Source organism: Colias eurytheme, chromosome 15 (genome assembly GCF_061535395.1).
Source record: "Colias eurytheme isolate Ceu_HAF_F1 chromosome 15, ilColEury1 Martin Lab GWU primary, whole genome shotgun sequence".
NCBI lineage: Eukaryota > Metazoa > Arthropoda > Insecta > Lepidoptera > Pieridae > Colias > Colias eurytheme.
In genome coordinates, this window is record NC_142994.1 from 2864722 (window position 1) to 2883003 (window position 18282).

Consider the following 18282-nt stretch of genomic DNA (forward strand, 5'->3'; position numbering starts at 1 on the left):
AAACTGCATAGAGACTAAAAAATAAACGCTAATAACACATTAAATTGACTCAGACATTGATCGGCTCCTAAAATAAATATTTTTCTCATTTTGTGCGATTTTTATTGATTTAATTGCCTGGCCTTTCTTATTAAAAATATATTTTATTCATTTGAAACTTATTTGAAACTTTAGTTCTTCAAACGATCCAGCTTTGCGACCAATCCCAAAAAAGGAGGCGGTTATAAATACAACCGTATTTTTTGTATTATCTATCTCATATTGAATTAACCGATTTTGATGAGGCATTTTTATTTGAAAGCTGAGGCCTCCCGTGAGTCTCATTTTAATTTGTTCTATTTCTGACAATTAGTAGACGGTTAAGTTTATTGTTAAAAACAATTGTCTTAATTTTGCATAGGTACCTACTACCTATGATTTAGTGTTCGTAGATTTATTGTTCATAGTGTTTTTTTTATTTATATTGTTTAAATCTATTTTGTATAATGGAATACAATTAATTTATTCTATGGTAAAAATCTGAAATACGAAAATTAATATCTCAAACTTATAAGTACCTAGCATAATGATAATCTATAAGTTTTACTTTCGCATTTGTTTTGGTATAATAACCATTTATTCATATTTCTGATATTAACCATAGAATAAAATTAATTCTATTCATTATAAAAAATAGACTGAAATCATGTTATTTTATTGTTAACTAGGTATATTAAATTACAGTTTTCGACATGCTGATACATTTTCACAATTAAAAATTTTTATGATACATAATATGTAAAAATGATACATAATATTATGTATGTGTCAAACATATTATATTTGATATATTATGTATACCTATACAAATATGTTTGTGTGCTTGAACGCGCTAATCACAACGATTTCGATTTGAAAAATATTTCGTCACTGTCAGATAGTAGGTTTATCGAGAGAGGCTATAATTATTTTATCACTAGCGGTCAGCCCCGGCTTCGCCCGTGGTACATAATATTTACGTTTTCTCTACATAAGAACCACCCTCGTACTTCAAGGAATATAATAAAAAAAGAATTATCGAAATCGGTTCAGCCGTTCTCGAGTTATGCGCTTACCAACACATTTTGCGATTCATTTTTATATTTTATCATCATAGGCGCCGAGAGGAGCAATGCGGGTACAAGCACGGGGCACACAGCTAACTTAATAAGGCCTCAGTACCTTATTCTACATTGTTTCTAATTTCTTCTAGCATTACTAAAATATATCGTTTCTATTAACCGACTTCAAAACAAGAGGTGGTTCTCAATTAAACTGCACATTATATTCGACTCTATATTACTTGAAAGCTGTTTCTTAATAGAACATGTATAAGAAATGTATAAGAAAAATATAATTATTTTTCTTATACATTTATAGAGAATAGAAAAAATTTAATTGGTATATTCGTCCTTAATTTTGTATAGTTTTCTGTTTTTAATTAGTTGTTATATTGACAAGAAGTAATTAAAATCTGTTTAAAATATGTTAATATGAGATAATAGGAAAGTTTATAAAACTTCAAATATAACTTGTTTAAAATTCTGCGTTATATAATTTAAAATATGTGTATTTTTATCTAACAATGCAATCTGTTAAATGTCACTACTATACATAAGATTTAGCTTTTAAAGTTGTTTCTTCGAAATATAACCACTAAAAGTTATTTATAACAGCAATTATGACGAAACATCAAGTAAGAGCAGACCGTTTGTCTTAATGGTCCCGTCCCAGCCAAGTTTCCCACGAAGTTAACTAAATAAACATTGCGCAGAGGCTCTGCGGCGGTGCTGACCTAAAACGTATTCGGCAAATGAACGGGCCCAATCAATTAGGGGCGGTCAGCGATCCGACGGGAAAGAGGGCAGCGCGCGCGCTCTCGGTGGAAACTCGAGAAAATGGCCGGAGGGTGCGGGCGCGTGGGGTTGCGGGAGGGGCGGGCGGCTCGCGAGGGTGCGTGCGGCGCTCGTGGCCGCGCATCGATCGCGCTCGCTCAGTATGGTTCAGTACGCCGGGGCGGCCGGCAAGAGCGCGCGTGTGATGCGCTGCCGCTGACATGGCCGGCACTCGGCCGCTCGTGGCCGCCTGGTTCTGCTGGTGGTGGCTGACGAACGCGGCCGGTGAGTACCACTTTCAATAATCATGCTCAAAATTCACATACGAATTATTTTACGACTACAAATCTAGCGATCAGCTGATTTACGTTCCGTCAATATAACACGTTTTTCGCACGTTTCATAGCTTTTACAAGATTTGCGGTAGCTTAGGGTGTGCCGATCAGCTGATTCGACCCTTAGTCAAATTTTCGTCTATGTTCACGTTTTCTTGTGGTTTTGAGGAAAACGACCGCAGTGTGTGCTCTATCGCGATCAACCCTCCCGAGTAATGACTTTAGAGGGTTCAAGTTCGCTCTCATTGAATACGTTTTCACTTATTAACTTATATCTCTTATCGTATTAATTTTCTCGCACCACCGTTTGTTTATAAATCGCTTAATTCACTTGATTAATTTAAAGTGTAAAAATACTTATGCGTATCGTTTTGCGAAAACAGTACTTCGTAAATTAGTGAAGTAACTTAAATAGAAGTAAACCTATATTTTGACCATTACATAAGAATCTATCTAAACTTTGCGGCTTACATAACTGAAAACGAAAACTTAAGTTTGACGAGTAGCGCATGCCGGGACACGCTGGGTTGTAGAGTATAGTGCCGTCCTTGCGAGTCCGCCGCCACCAAACACTACCTTAGTCCTTACGTCATATGATAATACACATCTGAGTAAATATTGATCTTAATCACGCCACTAGCCGATAGCCAGTCGCTGAAGTGCATGCGCATCTTTCGACACCTGCCCGAATATGTTATCTGTCATTTTGACGCCTCGCATACCGCATGCAATTTGCATAAAGGGTTTTTTTTTTCATAATTAATATACAAAAAACATAATACACTGTAACTATGTCTATAAAAAAGTATGTGGTATATTTTAAATTTGAAATTTATTGTTGTTAGTCAATTTAATAAATTATCATGTATGACGACAGCGATTATTTAGACAGAACACGCTCTCGTATATTTACTAGCTCATGGAAAGGTGAATGAAAACGTAAAATAATTTTGCCAGTGATAAAATGATGATTTGTTGATATCTTATCAGTAATATCGCGCGATTTCACACCGATGTGCTACCGACCAATTGAGTGAGTCAGATTTGATGATAATTTATGTAAATATTTATAGCAATTATCTATTACATATTATTTAGCATTTTTATACTTCTGTGTTGTAGATATAAACAGCAAGAAAAGTGGTAACTTAAAACACGAATTTTAAACATAATAATATGTTATATTAATTTCAATTGCATTGAAAAGACTTCAACGCGCAGCATTTTGAAATCAGAGGTCTTTATTTCAAAGTTCACACATAATAAGAATAAAGTTGTGATAAGTTAAAAAGCAATTGATATATGTTAAAAACGTATTTCGGGTGAGTTTTAAATATTGAAAATACCTACTGTAGAATTGAAACACTTCAGAGGAAATTTGAAAATTGTTGCAATATCCTCTGTTACACGTCGGCTTTAGCTTTTCCGAATCAAAGTGGAACATCTGGTCTCGTAGTAGGTAGTGGCGGAAAGGGCTGTCATTTCCTTACATTTGTCAAGCCGGCCGACGACCCGAACACATTTAGGGCAAACCTACGTTTATGACCTGCGATCTTTGTCTAACCATCTTTACGTACACGCTATAAAGATTGTGGAGGTTTCCTATATGAGGTCAGTGGATAATACGTCATATATTTGGTAAAATTTTAAAAGAATATGAGACAAATAACAATCTTCATGTAAGTTTTTGTTGAAATTCATTATAACTACAAAATTATTATAATTGAACTTTATTTATCCATTCGCAAAGCTTTTTCCTATAAGAAACAAATAAGCATTGTTATCACTTTTTCCCCTTGCACATATTGCTTTTTTATTAACATTTTGTGACCATAACCTGATGATTTTTTCATCAATCAACAAAAACCTACATTTTATTTAGTACAAAATTTATTTACGTTTGCTGCAATGACATTGAAATTTATTGCATAGTGTAACTAACGATTGTATTGGATTCATTAGATATAAATTGATACTAATATATCAAGCCTTCAAAATAAAATGACGAAAAACTATCCCTAAATTGTTCTTATCGTTCCCAAGTACAAGTCCTAGCAAGATGCAAGCTAAGCTCAAGGCATTTTCAGCTCGTTAATCCTTCTGAACTGGCACTGCAATGATCCATCGAAACTCATTTACAATCGACTGCTCTACTTCTTGCACGTTTAATAGGCCAATGGAATGATAAGCCAGAGCCAAACATAGTCATTTAGGTTTGGCTGTGAGCCAGCTCTACCTGCAACTTTCATGAACAGTCACCATGAATATATGGAACGAGTACAATTAAATATGTTCTATGTCTTAGAAATGGAATGCACATACAATTGAATTGTTATCATATCTCTTTGATTAGAAATTTAGCTTTGAATTTTATACAATAAGTTTGCTTATATGTACGTAAATTGAATTGAATATACTGATACGAACATTTAAGGAACAGGCATACGACGTAAGCTTACTGAAAGATTGCATATTGTACTGTTCATTAAGATTCGGGAACAGATGGGAACAATTCTATTTAATAAGGTTCGTGAATGAGCTTGCCTCTCGTAGGCGCCTACATCGCCCGCCTTACGTAAGCTACTTTACCGCATTGAATTTTTATCGTCAGCCCCGCTCTCGTCGCATTCAAATTTTATATTCTATTGCCGTTTTATCGGAATTATTCTGTAGCTCAAAGAATTTCGGGGAAAGAAACATTTTTCGGTAATGAAGTTGAATTATAGCGTGATGTAGAGCTGTAAGATATTCATACCGTTGCCTGTTCATTTGGTTATCGAATATTCCTTCAAGGTACTTACATAAAATGTCATTAAGCCGTCAAATTTTTTCCTCAAAGTTAAAATATAACCTAAAAGAATATGTATTATCGAGTAAAAAAGTGATTAAATTTACTGTTTAATTTTTATCGATGAAGGGACGATGTTCAATAACATGATTACTACATTTTTATAAATAATTATTTTATATTTATGTATTTTAATTCTCTAATAGTATAGTTTTTCAGATTCATGCTACAATTACCTTGTGTGGATTTAGCGCCGGGTTTTCTACATACCGTCGATTATCTTATCGTGCAAATTTGTTTAAAGAGAATAATCCGAGTCTGATAGCGGTAATTCTACTATAACAATACAATTCCGATTGTTACGTTGACTATTAAATGCTTATGTAGTTTTTAAAATATATTTCAATCTAAATAGTTTACATAGGTACATTAAAATATACAGCTATCGGCAATCCGACATTAATCAGTACGAAATACACATTAAAGTAAATTTATTTCAAATAATCTTTATAAATATTTGTTATTTTGGTTTCATGTAGTACGCTGTTAGGTATAAGTTATGATTCATTTTCCGAGAACTTAGGCGTGGGAACTGTTGACGGAACAAAATAAATACAAATGCAATAACCTGTGTGATGTCCGCTATTGAAATAGTTTCCTGTGACACGTGCTTCTTGTAAAAAATGCATACTTCCTAAAATAATAAATAAATCTGATCAATTGCTGCATATGCTTCTACTATAATATACGTATAATAATAAGCGTTATATACTGTAGTTCTGATGCATGAATATGGATCTCGTATTACGTAAAATATTATTGTATCGTGCTATAAAAACTTTGAAAATAAACCACCTTAATAGCGATAGTAAAACGGGCGTAATCGCGACGAAAGCATTGCCGGCTGTTAATCCAAACCGAATTATTGTTTTATAGCACTAATAAAAATTATTTCTTGGGTAAATAGTGAAAATAAAAACACGCGAAATGTTAGATAAAGCTTGTCTACATTGATGGACATTAAAAACGAATTTGTCATTTTAAAAACAGGAAAAGTAAGATTGTTAGGGTTCGTCGGCCCAATGCATAACACAGGGTTGCACGTAAGCTAAGGTACGACGTAGGAGTAGTAGGTAATATTCGCGTGTGGAACGCCCCGTGGGGAATGTCTACAAGCTATAGTGTGCTTTACAGTACACGAAACTCCAATCTCCTTTATTTATTACTGAAAGAAAGCGTCATAATGACATGTTCTGAATGGAAATTTAAATTGTTGATAACACTAAACAAACAACAATAATAATTAATAACGGCACCGAAATGCTAGAGTCATGCTAGAGTCGAATAACTTTAAAATATTACACACTCGTGTTCCTATTTACAAAAATGTCAGAGGTCTTAGTCGTTTAGAACTAAGAAAATATCTCTATTTTCTTCGCATCGCATTGTGCATTATAATCATGGTAAAGGATACAAACATAAATCTACTGAATCTACACTATCCATATCATTTTCAAATAAAATTAATCATCTCTATCATTGCAAAGAGTGTATAAGAAAAATCTGATATGAAATTGCATATTGCACCCTCTGTCTTTCATTTTCCCCTAAGTCCGATACACTGCCCCTAGCTTCCGTCCCCCGGGTGAAACGATTTCAAATTGATATTTAGTTTAGTTGGGATGATATACTAGCTATATTTGATGATTATATTTTATTGCTTTGGTTTGTATTCTGCAATATGAAGCGGAAATAAATCTCAGCGGGTGTTATAGAGATTACTTATTTTAATATTATTTAGTATAAATACAATTGTTTTTACCATTTTAGTATAAATACAGTTGGGATGATATACTAGCTATATTTGATGATTATATTTTATTGCTTTGGTTTGTATTCTGCAATATGAAGCGGAAATAAATCTCAGCGGGTGTTATAGAGATTACTTATTTTAATATTATTTAGTATAAATACAATTGTTTTTACCATTTTAGTATAAATACAGTTGGGATGATATACTAGCTATATTTGATGATTATATTTTATTGCTTTGGTTTGTATTCTGCAATATGAAGCGGAAATAAATCTCAGCGGGTGTTATAGAGATTACTTATTTTAATATTATTTAGTATAAATACAATTTAGGAGGATAAATAGTATAAATTGATTTTCAATTTGTAGTGCTTTTTATACATACTTAAAAGCTATAATTTACAAAATGCGCAGGGTTAGCGTTTGGCCTCCTTAAGTTATCTTCTCTTCAGAACAGTTTTTTATTACGAGTATGCGATACGATATAACTTTATACATAACTTTGTGTAGTGTTGCTTAAAGTAGTAAGTACTCAAAGAAAATGGCTCTCACATGTGCTGTTAAATTATACTTTGTAGTTGTTCGAGAGAGACAAATTTAAAAAGAAATTTATCTGGAATGGCGTATGTTATATAGTTTTTGAAGTTATATTCAATTCTTTTAAAAAAGGAGGAATAATAATAATACTGTATTAATGCTTGAATCTTATTGGACTATTTTAATAGAAATTTTGTATTCTATAAGGGTTAAAATATAAGTTCTGATTGAAGCTCTATAATAGGTAACAGCTATAGGTTACCTATTGTAAAGGTAACATATCTTTGAAATTTATGACAAATTTTCCGTGGTAGTTATTAGGTTAATTTTGACTTCCTTAAATGCGACACACATAACTCGTCCTATTCATATCAAATTCATGGTTCTATAAATAGTTTAGTGCGTCGAAAACTTTTCTCATTTTGGTTTACACGAATCATATATGACTTACAATTTATGGGTCATGCGTGCGTGCTTTTAGATTAATACTTTATTACCACATCGTTTCCCTTCAATTAAGTATTTAAAATGTAATTTATCACACTGAAATCCTTTTTCATTTCATTTATGAATTATAGCTATTATCTTACAGTTTACGAAATTGAAATTTGAATAATGCAATAAATTAACCTGTACCCCAAGCATGCACATAGTAACCGAAGATATTATTGAAATGAAATCAGTAAATCCGATATAATTTGATCCACACCTTGGCATTGGCGCCATTACAGCAGCGAACTCAATAAATAAAACATGCTACCCGCGTTTTTCCACCTAATTTCCATGAAAAAATACCAGGAATAATATTATGTCTGTCTCATTATTCGTACGTAGAACCGATGACGTGATTAGTTCTTCGGTTTGCGGAGTTAGTTCGTGAGCACTGATAGTTAAATATTTGTAGGAATAGAAGTTAGGTTAGTTCTATTTGCGTGGCAAACGAAACTTACTCAATATTCAATGATTAATCGTACCAGAAAAAATATTATAAATTAATATTTAACTTATTATGTTCTTGTATTTTGGTAAAGATGTAGTTCTAAATCTATAAAAGGACACAGTCGATTTATGAAATAATAAGTCGATTTCTTTCTGGAAAATTCGAGGAAATCTTTAGATGTGCATAAAAATATATTAAATTGCAATAAGATCAAATATATTGCGTTGCAGGTGTCGCATAGAGCGCAATGCGGTGCTTCGCATCTATTTTGACCTCGTACAACGTTCACGGCCATCGAAATACTTCGAACATTATAGAGTTCAACTTAAAGCAACAATTCTCGTTGCGTCTTTAGGAGTCAATTCCGCCCTCCGCACGTTGCATAGATATCACTTTGCACTGTGAAACATAATGAAACTCAGCATGATTAAAAAGAGAAAAATGAATATTTTTATCTAAAACTTTTCATTTTCAATGTCACATTAGCAGACATTTGAGCGGATTAATCAGCCTGTATGGGTGTCTAGACGTAAATAGGCTGGGCTAAGGGATTGGCTAATCATGGAAGACTAATGTGTAACTTTACTGGTGGGCCGCGGCTCTTGCACGCAATGCAAGCCTGTGAGCCACCCCGTGCATCGTCTACCGTGTTGCGGGGCAACGCGCCTCGTGCTGTCCAAATACTATCGATCTTTTACGTATTTAATATGTGAGTGATTCCACACACACTGAATTATGAACGCCTACGAGGCAATTGGGTCGAATTTACATTGCGTAAATAATTTGTGAAGTCGACGGCGACGCCTTGGGACTTAGTGTCAAGGGAGCCATTTATTTTCTAATATTTGTACTATTTGTGGTATTTCCCTATATTTTCATTAAATGCGTTAAAATATTTTTCTAGTTATTACAATGAATATTTAATTGCGTAAGGAAGCTATTTAGGGAAATATTTGAATAAGATTTTGAATTACGCTAATTTATACAAAGGAATTAGTTAATTCCGGCACACGACTTCATTATAAGGGATCGTGGCCCAGCTGTTATTTATCTAATCAACGTTTGGACAAATTGAATCACGTCTATTCGCAAGTGAAACGAATTTTACCCTCGGGTTCAAGGGTGCTTCGGGACAAATGAATTTCATTTAGCTTCGTCAGTTTATTCAACATTTGTCTCGTTTATATTGCCATCCTTATTTTATCAATGCATTCAATTATTGGCATACATATTTATAATTTATCTATTTTTATGAGTAATTTATGAGTTGATACGATTTCAATCTTTTTATTTTATTAATTACTTTTAAAGTTATTTTTCTATAAATTATAAAAAAACGCTTATTTTACTAATGTTTTATAAATACATTTTATAAGAGCTTATGTGTCTTTTATAATATGTATTCAGAATTTAGATTATTATGATACTACTTATTTTCTTGAAGGAATTTGTTTAATATTATATTATAATTGCTGATTTCTACAGAATAATTCAAATAACATGCTCTGTTCATGCTCATGTACCTATTTAAAATTAATAGTTTTTTTCATGGTCGTTCTTTTATATCTTTTTACATGGAAAATGTTAGAAAAGCTAGAAACGTGATATGCTTCCAGCTATTTATTTAGCTGAGACTATATTTATTCGAGGTATTGTAAAATATTAGTTCGTATAGGTCAACCGTCGTTTACATAATACAGATCTTTTTTTTTATAAAGTATAAAATGTTGTTATAATATGTAGTCGCTAACATTAAGGATTTGTAATATTTTTGATTACTTTTTAATCTTTTAGGTGAACGTCGTGTCGTGTCGTTTAAAAAAATAAGCTAATGAAAAGTGTCAAAAATTAAGTTCAAGTATTGACTATTGATAGCAGGGTAGAAGCGGGGTGGTGTGTAACGTAATAACAGGTTGATCGTCCCTCTACCAACATTGGCTACTTACAGCACATGTTCAAGAGCCAATAAACGATATAGGCTCCATTTCGTTTCGGTTATTTAATGCTTTATGCTGCGTCATTGTGGGGGCCTAAAATGCTGTCACTACTGAATTTATGAATGTAGAGAACGATTGTTTCTTATAGTTTTTAAAGTATACGATGAATGATACAATCACACAATGCTTAGAGAAAATATGATATTAAATTGTAAATATCAAAAAGTATAAAATTAGTTTTTTTTAATCTATAAAAATTACACTCTAGATAGAAGTCATTGGTGAAATCAGTGATCGATACAACAAGAACCTACGCAGTCCTTAACATTAAACAGTGCTCGATATTAGTGTTAGAAATAGTGTTCGAGGAAGTAATACATCCCGGTAACAATAGCACGTGCGATAAGCGCTATCAGCCGTGATGTTTGCGCAGGATTACCCGGCGGACGCGTGCCCCACTGTCAAGTTTAAAGTGTCAAAGACTTTACCGACTGCGTTGTAATACAAGACTAGTTTGTCTCTATAGTAATCTATTATTAATGTATTTTAACCCTCATAGGAGGCCCGTGTCCCAGCAGTGGGAATGTATATGGGCTTATGATGATAATGATGATCATGAATGTATTTTAATGCTATAAAGTATGTTTGAACTTAAATCCGTTCGCGTTAATCCGTAACGTAGAAATAAGGCAATCATTGAATTAGGTATTGGAAACTGGTGTTTTTAAACAGCAAATAATTATACTTTCGAAATTAGAGTGTTTTTAACTGAATATATTTCTTTGATTAATGAAACGTAAGGTTTTAATTTATTAAAAAATACACGAACTCACCTGCAAAATTATTACTAACACATAGCGATAAAGTCAAATATAGTAAGTAGGAATGGCGTGATTTTACAGGTGATTTCAGCTCTGACGTAGTCTATCGCCTAACATTTTAAATATTAACATAATCTAAGTCACCGGATGCTATTTGCAAGTGTCGGCAAGGGTGCTTGAAGGACGGCCGATATCGGAATTTCAAATAGCAACATTGAATTATATCCTCACATATGCTCTATGCTATGGTAAAACAACGGTTTCATCGCGTATTGCGTCAAATGAAATGAATATTTAGTATGATACCTCATAGTGTATTAGTTTATAGACGTAGTATTTTAGGATGGAACAAAATTAGGTACTTGAAAAAAATAACGAGCCTTTATTTTTTGTAGAAATGCGGCTCACGCATTTCTACAAAAAATTAAGAAGCTATGTCGCAGCTATCTCATAGCTTGAAATAAAAAGCATCAAAGTCCAGTTGCGGTATGGTCTAGGGCCCGATATGGCACGGGGGGCGCAGCGGCGCGTGTCCGCCACCTGTCGAACACCGGGTCGCCGGCTCACCCCAGTAGCCTTATTAACGGACAAAATATTCCAAAATCCAGCGCTTATTCTAATTTCTAACCTGATATTTTTTAATGTTAATTCATAAGCGACTAGCCTTTTTTGTTTTGTTACAACACAACAACATTTTTTAGCTATGATACCCTTTTTGATTTTTTTGTAACTATAGTTTGCTATCACAGTCTTGGATAAGATAAAAAAATGTACGTATAAAATCCAAATCAGATTTGTCTCTTACGATATTTTTCTATCCAATAGCAAACTAGCGTACCTACCAGACTAGCAATACTAAACTAGTTAATAGTACTACTTGTATACGTAGTATATTATTATTAGTCTGTGGTACTACATATTTTGTATGCCTTCAATCCTGAATTTTATTAAAGTTGTTTTTGTTCGGGATACGCTCACGATATTTTTGTTCGAGAAACGTGTCCAAGTTATAAGATTAACTTTTTATATTTCCAATCTGTGTGTATTAATAACGATCCAAACAGTGAATATATTGCATCTGATGTAATCTCATTGTTCACATGCGATTGTTGTGTATTTCTTGCGTCAGCAATTAAGAAGCAACGAGGCAGACCACCGCAATGCTTAGAAATCGAGTAAACACTTTTTAACATATCACCTGATCGTCATTCGATACGAAATATTGCTATAGGAAGGTCAATGGGCCGATTGTTGATTAGAAATGTTTATTTGTGTGACATAATTATGAAAATGTAGAGCGCATTACGCCGGCGAATTATATTGAATGTTCTTTATATATGGAAGTATGTTATTTATAAAGTAATATTTCCTAATATTATTATTAGAATATAAATGTTTAAATATTTTATAACAAAATTATTAGCCAAGCCAAATGGCTTATCAATGGAGTTAACGCCTTAGATTAATATAGACTCTATGAGAGTAAATTTGGTAAAAAATCTAGGATACTGTTCTGTTTGATTGTTTGATACTGTCTGTCTGTCTTATAATAAAAATTTCTTTGATTGCCGATAAATGTGAACATAGCGAATAAAGTACAAGGGTACTAATATAACTAGTAAACTGAGGGAGCATACAATCTTCACAAAAAACAAATGTAAGTAGAGACGGCGAACTGGCACGCGCGTGACATATGCCGCCGACTCAAAGCGTCCCTCCCCTTTGTACTTTACTTTGCTCATAAAAGACGTGTGGCTTTACTTGCTTTTTAATATAAAATATGCTGAATAGAACGTTATGAATGGAAATATTCTTTTCACATGTTGGATAAAAAGATATATTATGTATGTACATATTCCTGATTAATGATAAGCTAAGAGAAAAATATGTAGAGCGCGATTCAATCTTATTTATTGCATAGGATTTTTTTATGTCTAGGTTTTCAATTATGATTTTTATAATGTAAAGAATAATTTATCAAAAGTAACATAAAAATAATAATAATACCTATGTATTATTTTTTTTTCGACAAAATCTCTTTTAAAATATTATTTCCTAAGTGATACCTACTTCATATTATAAGTGAAAGTAATTTTATATACACCTTTATATATAGCTAGAAAGTAATAGCGAAGGAAATGTTACATATTTTATGTTTTTAAGATTCAAGTTACACACCTTAAGGCCCAATACCGTCACTGTAAGATTTGAAATTCAAACAACTATAAACTCGTAATGTATAATATTCCTTATTTTACATGAGATTAGCATTAAGATTAAGGATTGATTGTGAACTGAGTCAATACTACTACGTAAATATCTGTTCAACAAATTTATAGTAAAATTACAGACAGATTATTTTGAAATCAATATAATGAAAAGAACAAATATACAATGTTCGTGTCCAATTACACTTCAGGCACGCGACTTATATTTTTTACTATTATGTAACAAGTAACGTGTGAACACAATTCCGTCTCTGGTTACCGATAAATATTATAATTAACTTGCCATATGGTCAATTTAGTTCCGGACAGGTTTCACCGCCTTCAAGGACTTCCCTTAATTGTTATTAACCCTTGCATAATTCACTGAACTGCATAGAGTATGCTAATACCATAGTCGATTACACTTTGTCTCGGATTACGAAGGGACTTATAGTCAAATCGAGTAGAAAAATAATGTAGAAATAATTAAATGGTTGAATAAATACGAATTAAACATAGCAATGAAAGTACTAAAGATTTAATTCAAACGTTATCAATCTTAATCAAATCAAAATATTATGTCGAGACGGAAAAAGGGAATGTTAGTTCATACGTAATATATCACCATTCGTACAAAGTAATAACAAATACATGGAGTGGAGTGTCGGTGAGTAATATTATACGTAGTTCGCATAAAGCGTTTTCGTGTACGTCTCAAAGTGACTTGAAATATTGTTTCTCTTCACAGTTTTATTGCCAAAAAGGTTTGTACTTTTATAGGTATCTGATAGTTTCGATATCTATATCTATCTGATTTATAATGCTTTTATATTATAAAAAGTGTCTTGACATTTTTGTGGATTCTATGCAAAACGTGCAAGCAACGTATGTTACAACGTTATGTACGTCTTTTAAAGAAATGGACTGAGTGTAATTAATCATCGGTATAAAATAACACAAAATGAAGAGTAAATGTCGCGAATAAAATTTTTAATTAAAGTTATTAATTGTCTATGACAAGGGTTGGCTAACCAAATTGTTCCGTCTCGTTAAGACTAAAGGCATGAAAATAGCGAAGTGTTAATTGCCTTTCCAATTTTGATGAATAGCTTTTGTAATTATAGACCGTATCGTGCTAAAACCCTGTTAGTATTTTTTCAAATATCATTTTGGCTTTTTTTGGTTGGGATACTAGCTATTTTTATAATTATTACTTACTTGTAAAATCAAAAATGTATTGCAGGAATACCTATTTTTTTAGTTTTTCAGTTTTGTAATAATTTTATAATCGTGATTAAGAATTCAATCTTTATGTTTTTCTAATACATTTGTAATATGATAGCTGTGATGATAGTTTGAAATGTTCGTTTGCGAGTTCATTATTTCGCAACCAAAAAATCTTACCAATAGAGAAATCTAAAATTTTGTACGGAAATTACTTTTTCTTGTCTTATGTAAAAGGAATGAAATAGCAATAAATTCATGTTTATTATCGTGGTCCCGTTGATCATATTGTTATTGCATCTATAATATAAATTATGCCGTCTCTAATAAAATCCGTTTCGTTGAAAGGTTACTACAAATTAATTGCTCTTGAAAAGCAGCTGATTGGAATTTTATCGCTGCCAGACTAATGCATATCGCGATATTCGTACGTTTCCGCACCATAAAATTGCAGTAGCGAATGCAACACAGTTACGCTATACTTATAGCACATAGGTTGCGTAAATTACTCACTACTTTTATAGACTTTAAATCTCTCGGGTTACAACTAACATAGTTAGTTCAAGTAGTAAATTCTGAAACTTCATGCAATTCTGCAGCAGTTTCTTGGAACTGTAGCAGTTTTTATTACTGAGAGTTTTTACGTCCACGCTGTAGGCTATATGGCTACTATAAATGTTACTCAGGGATAACACGATAAGACGTCTTTAGAAACATTTATTTGGAACGTAAACTAATGTTTACGATTTCTGAAGGTATAACATAAAAACTGAAAATATTTAATACGTATAATTCAAAATATCATTTATTACTTTATGATCTAAATAAATGGCGGTCTGTTTCCAATCGAGGCAAATGCAACTCTTATCTCAAAACCGCCTATATTTCCCACCCTCTGGATATGCAGTGGAGTATAATACAAAGTTTAAAGACAATGCTCAGTAGGTAGTCGGCAGTTTACGAGGCAATCTGGAGCGTCGCATTGTATCAGTTCGGTTGGAGACAGACCAGACGAGCCGGCGACGCAGCGGCGCCGGCGGCAGGGCTGACTCAAACTCTACTCGTAAATTAGGCCATAATCGACGATGTGATAGGCGACAAAGTTTCACATTTAGATAATGCTCATCTTCGTTTATGAATACTTAAGAAATAATTTAATAACTCAGCTGTGATTATGATAATGTATTGGTAGTTTCCTATATAATACATATAAAAAGGTAATAGCAGAAGTGATTGACTATATATTCTGAGAAATATTATATGTTCTTTTCTGTAGTAAAAGATACGTTTACTACTTTATCATAAAGGTTTATTCATTCTAAAATTTTAGTTATTATATTTATATCTATATTCATCGACACACACGAGACTAAATTCATCATCTCTTTTAATATCTTAAACGAAATTGTTACATCATCGGTCAAATCACTGTACCTTCTATTAAATTAGAAAATAACCGTCCTTATTAATATTTATCACGACTAGTTCGACTCCACGCAAGCTTTATTAAATGTGAAGGTATAATAATTACAATGTGCAATCGTCACTTTATCTTTAAAAATGGTATCTATTCTTGAAGTAACTAAAAATATGGTGATAGCGGTAACTTTTCATCAAACTGACTTAATTTTCTCCCTACCAGAATTGGTACTTGGACGTTATGCACAATAAAAGGCGAATAAAAATACATTACGCAATCGTGTTAGCCCTAAAGGATTCTGTTATGGGCGTCACAAATTGGAGGTGAAGGGAGACAAGAGGTCTCGTGACTCGTCGGAGCCGTGACGCTATTTAATTGAAGTTGCTGCGAGCCTGCGCCCCTCAGTCAATTAGCACTAGCACACTTCACACTAAACGTTTTGCTTTTCTCTATAAATAACGTTTAGCGTGTTATTAACATCTATCTTTCGTGTAACTCGTTGAAAAGGTTTTTATGATATTCATTCATTTGGTAATTAAAAGTGTGAAAAGTGAGTGGAGAATTGAATGAAAAACGTTTTTTTAATTAACGATACAAGATATTTATAACACACCCTAAAGTCCTATTACTGTCATTTAAAATTAATATGCAAATTCATAAATTTAAATAACTCACTGCGATTTTAATGTATACGTTGATAATAAATTTGATTGTGCATTTCATTTATCAATATATTCGCTTTGTGGTCACATTTCTTGAAATAAATTCATTAAATAGCGACAGGCTGTCTCGTAGCAATTCTACGAGCGCTACGTAGCTACGTGACCGGGTTAGCGTGACTGATGAGACGTAATCATTGTTACAATATGTATTTAATTTGTAATGTAATGTATGTAATATAATTGTTGTTTCTGAATTTAAATCATCCAGACATAGATTTGATATTATCTAAAAAAACATTCAAATAAATTTTCGCATTGAATTTATATTTAACACGTAAATGACGTTGTGTGAGTACGAATAAAACTTTTTGAGTTTATTTTTATGATGCTTTATATTTCTTTTTGGTATTCATTACATGTTTCATCCTTCTCTCTAGTAAAATAAAATGAATTGAATAAGAAGATGCGAATAGGTCTTGCTAAGAAATTTTAATTATTTCTTAGTTATTATAATGAGAACAGAACGACTTAATAATGTTTTACCCATTTCAATTAACATTGTAGGACAAATGTGTCAGAATTTGCATTAATTTACATACGTGATAGGTACGCTTAAATAATTTTATCTTTTTCATAGACATCTAATATAATAAATAAAAAACTATGATACAAATATATTAATAGGTTTTGTCTTTGTATCAAATGATAAAATTACATTTAAAGCAATATCACAAATCTTGTCGTTCTTTACAATAAACAATGTTGGATTTGTATTACGGCAGAAGGGTATTACAAAGTGATAGATGATATCTACAAACAAGCTTACAGCGGGAAAATGGATGTTATTTATCACAGCAGTTGCTTGAACTTTACAATACTGAAAAACTATGTTTACATTAATATATTCATTTATTTAAATGTTTTGTATTATATTTAGTTGCAGGGTTTGCTTATTTTAAATTGTAGCAGTTTGGAATAAACTGGTACTTACTTATCGTGCCCTTTCTTAAAATCGCAAATTCATTAAAGTTTAAAAGCTATAAAGACTTTTCTTTGCAAATACTAAATTTCAATAAATGTCGTTCGTCAATGATTGATGGTGGAAAGTTTTTTCGAATCGATACACATTTTCGGGGACCTTCTACGCATATCGATCATCGGAATGTAGGCCAACGTTTATTGATAATAAATATTCAGTGGAATAATAAGGCATAATCTAATAATTGTACAGATAGCTCATCTCTATCTTTTTCTACTATAATTATTATTTTATGACTCTTTGGTTTTATCGTTACTAAAACAGTTGCTTTTTATGAACACTAAACATATCTTCGATTCCAATCATGGTCTTCTGTATTCTTTGATTATAATTTTATAGAGTTATTATTGTATTATATTCATTATACATATTTGCATCGTGCATTTGCGCAATTTGGCATCAGGTCCAAATAAATATTTGTGCTTTGTCTTGTGTAGATTAATAATGAATCTCATATTTACTACCATCCCAATTTCAGCAATAAGGGAAATGCTTGCGTTTTGTAAGTTTGTCAGTTAGGTTATGCTTTCCTTTTACAATAAACGAAAATAAATTATAATTATTTGTTACAGCCACCGAGCTAGACCTGTTGGCCGCGCTGTCGCTGCACAACACGTCGCGAGCTGGCGTCACAGTCGTCCCTGGAATGCAACCACCGCGTACCGCTTACACCCTACAAGGTAACCTAGATGGTTTTGTAGATTAGG

At 32.5% G+C, this 18282-nt stretch overlaps 1 protein-coding gene across 2 annotated transcripts in view; it reads left to right on the plus strand.

Annotated features, from left to right (window-relative positions):
• Nucleotides 1–2018: 2018 nt before the first annotated feature.
• Nucleotides 2019–18282, plus strand: part of LOC149902153 (protein kinase C-binding protein NELL1-like) — a 36884-nt gene continuing 20620 nt past the window's right edge. For both annotated transcript variants that reach the window (XM_090110270.1, XM_090110271.1), the window contains exons 1-2: nucleotides 2019–2138; nucleotides 18148–18255. In XM_090110270.1, coding sequence (XP_089966396.1) covers nucleotides 2075–2138; nucleotides 18148–18255 — 172 coding nt within the window. In that variant the 5' untranslated portion in view covers nucleotides 2019–2074. The remainder of the gene's footprint in view (nucleotides 2139–18147; nucleotides 18256–18282) is intronic.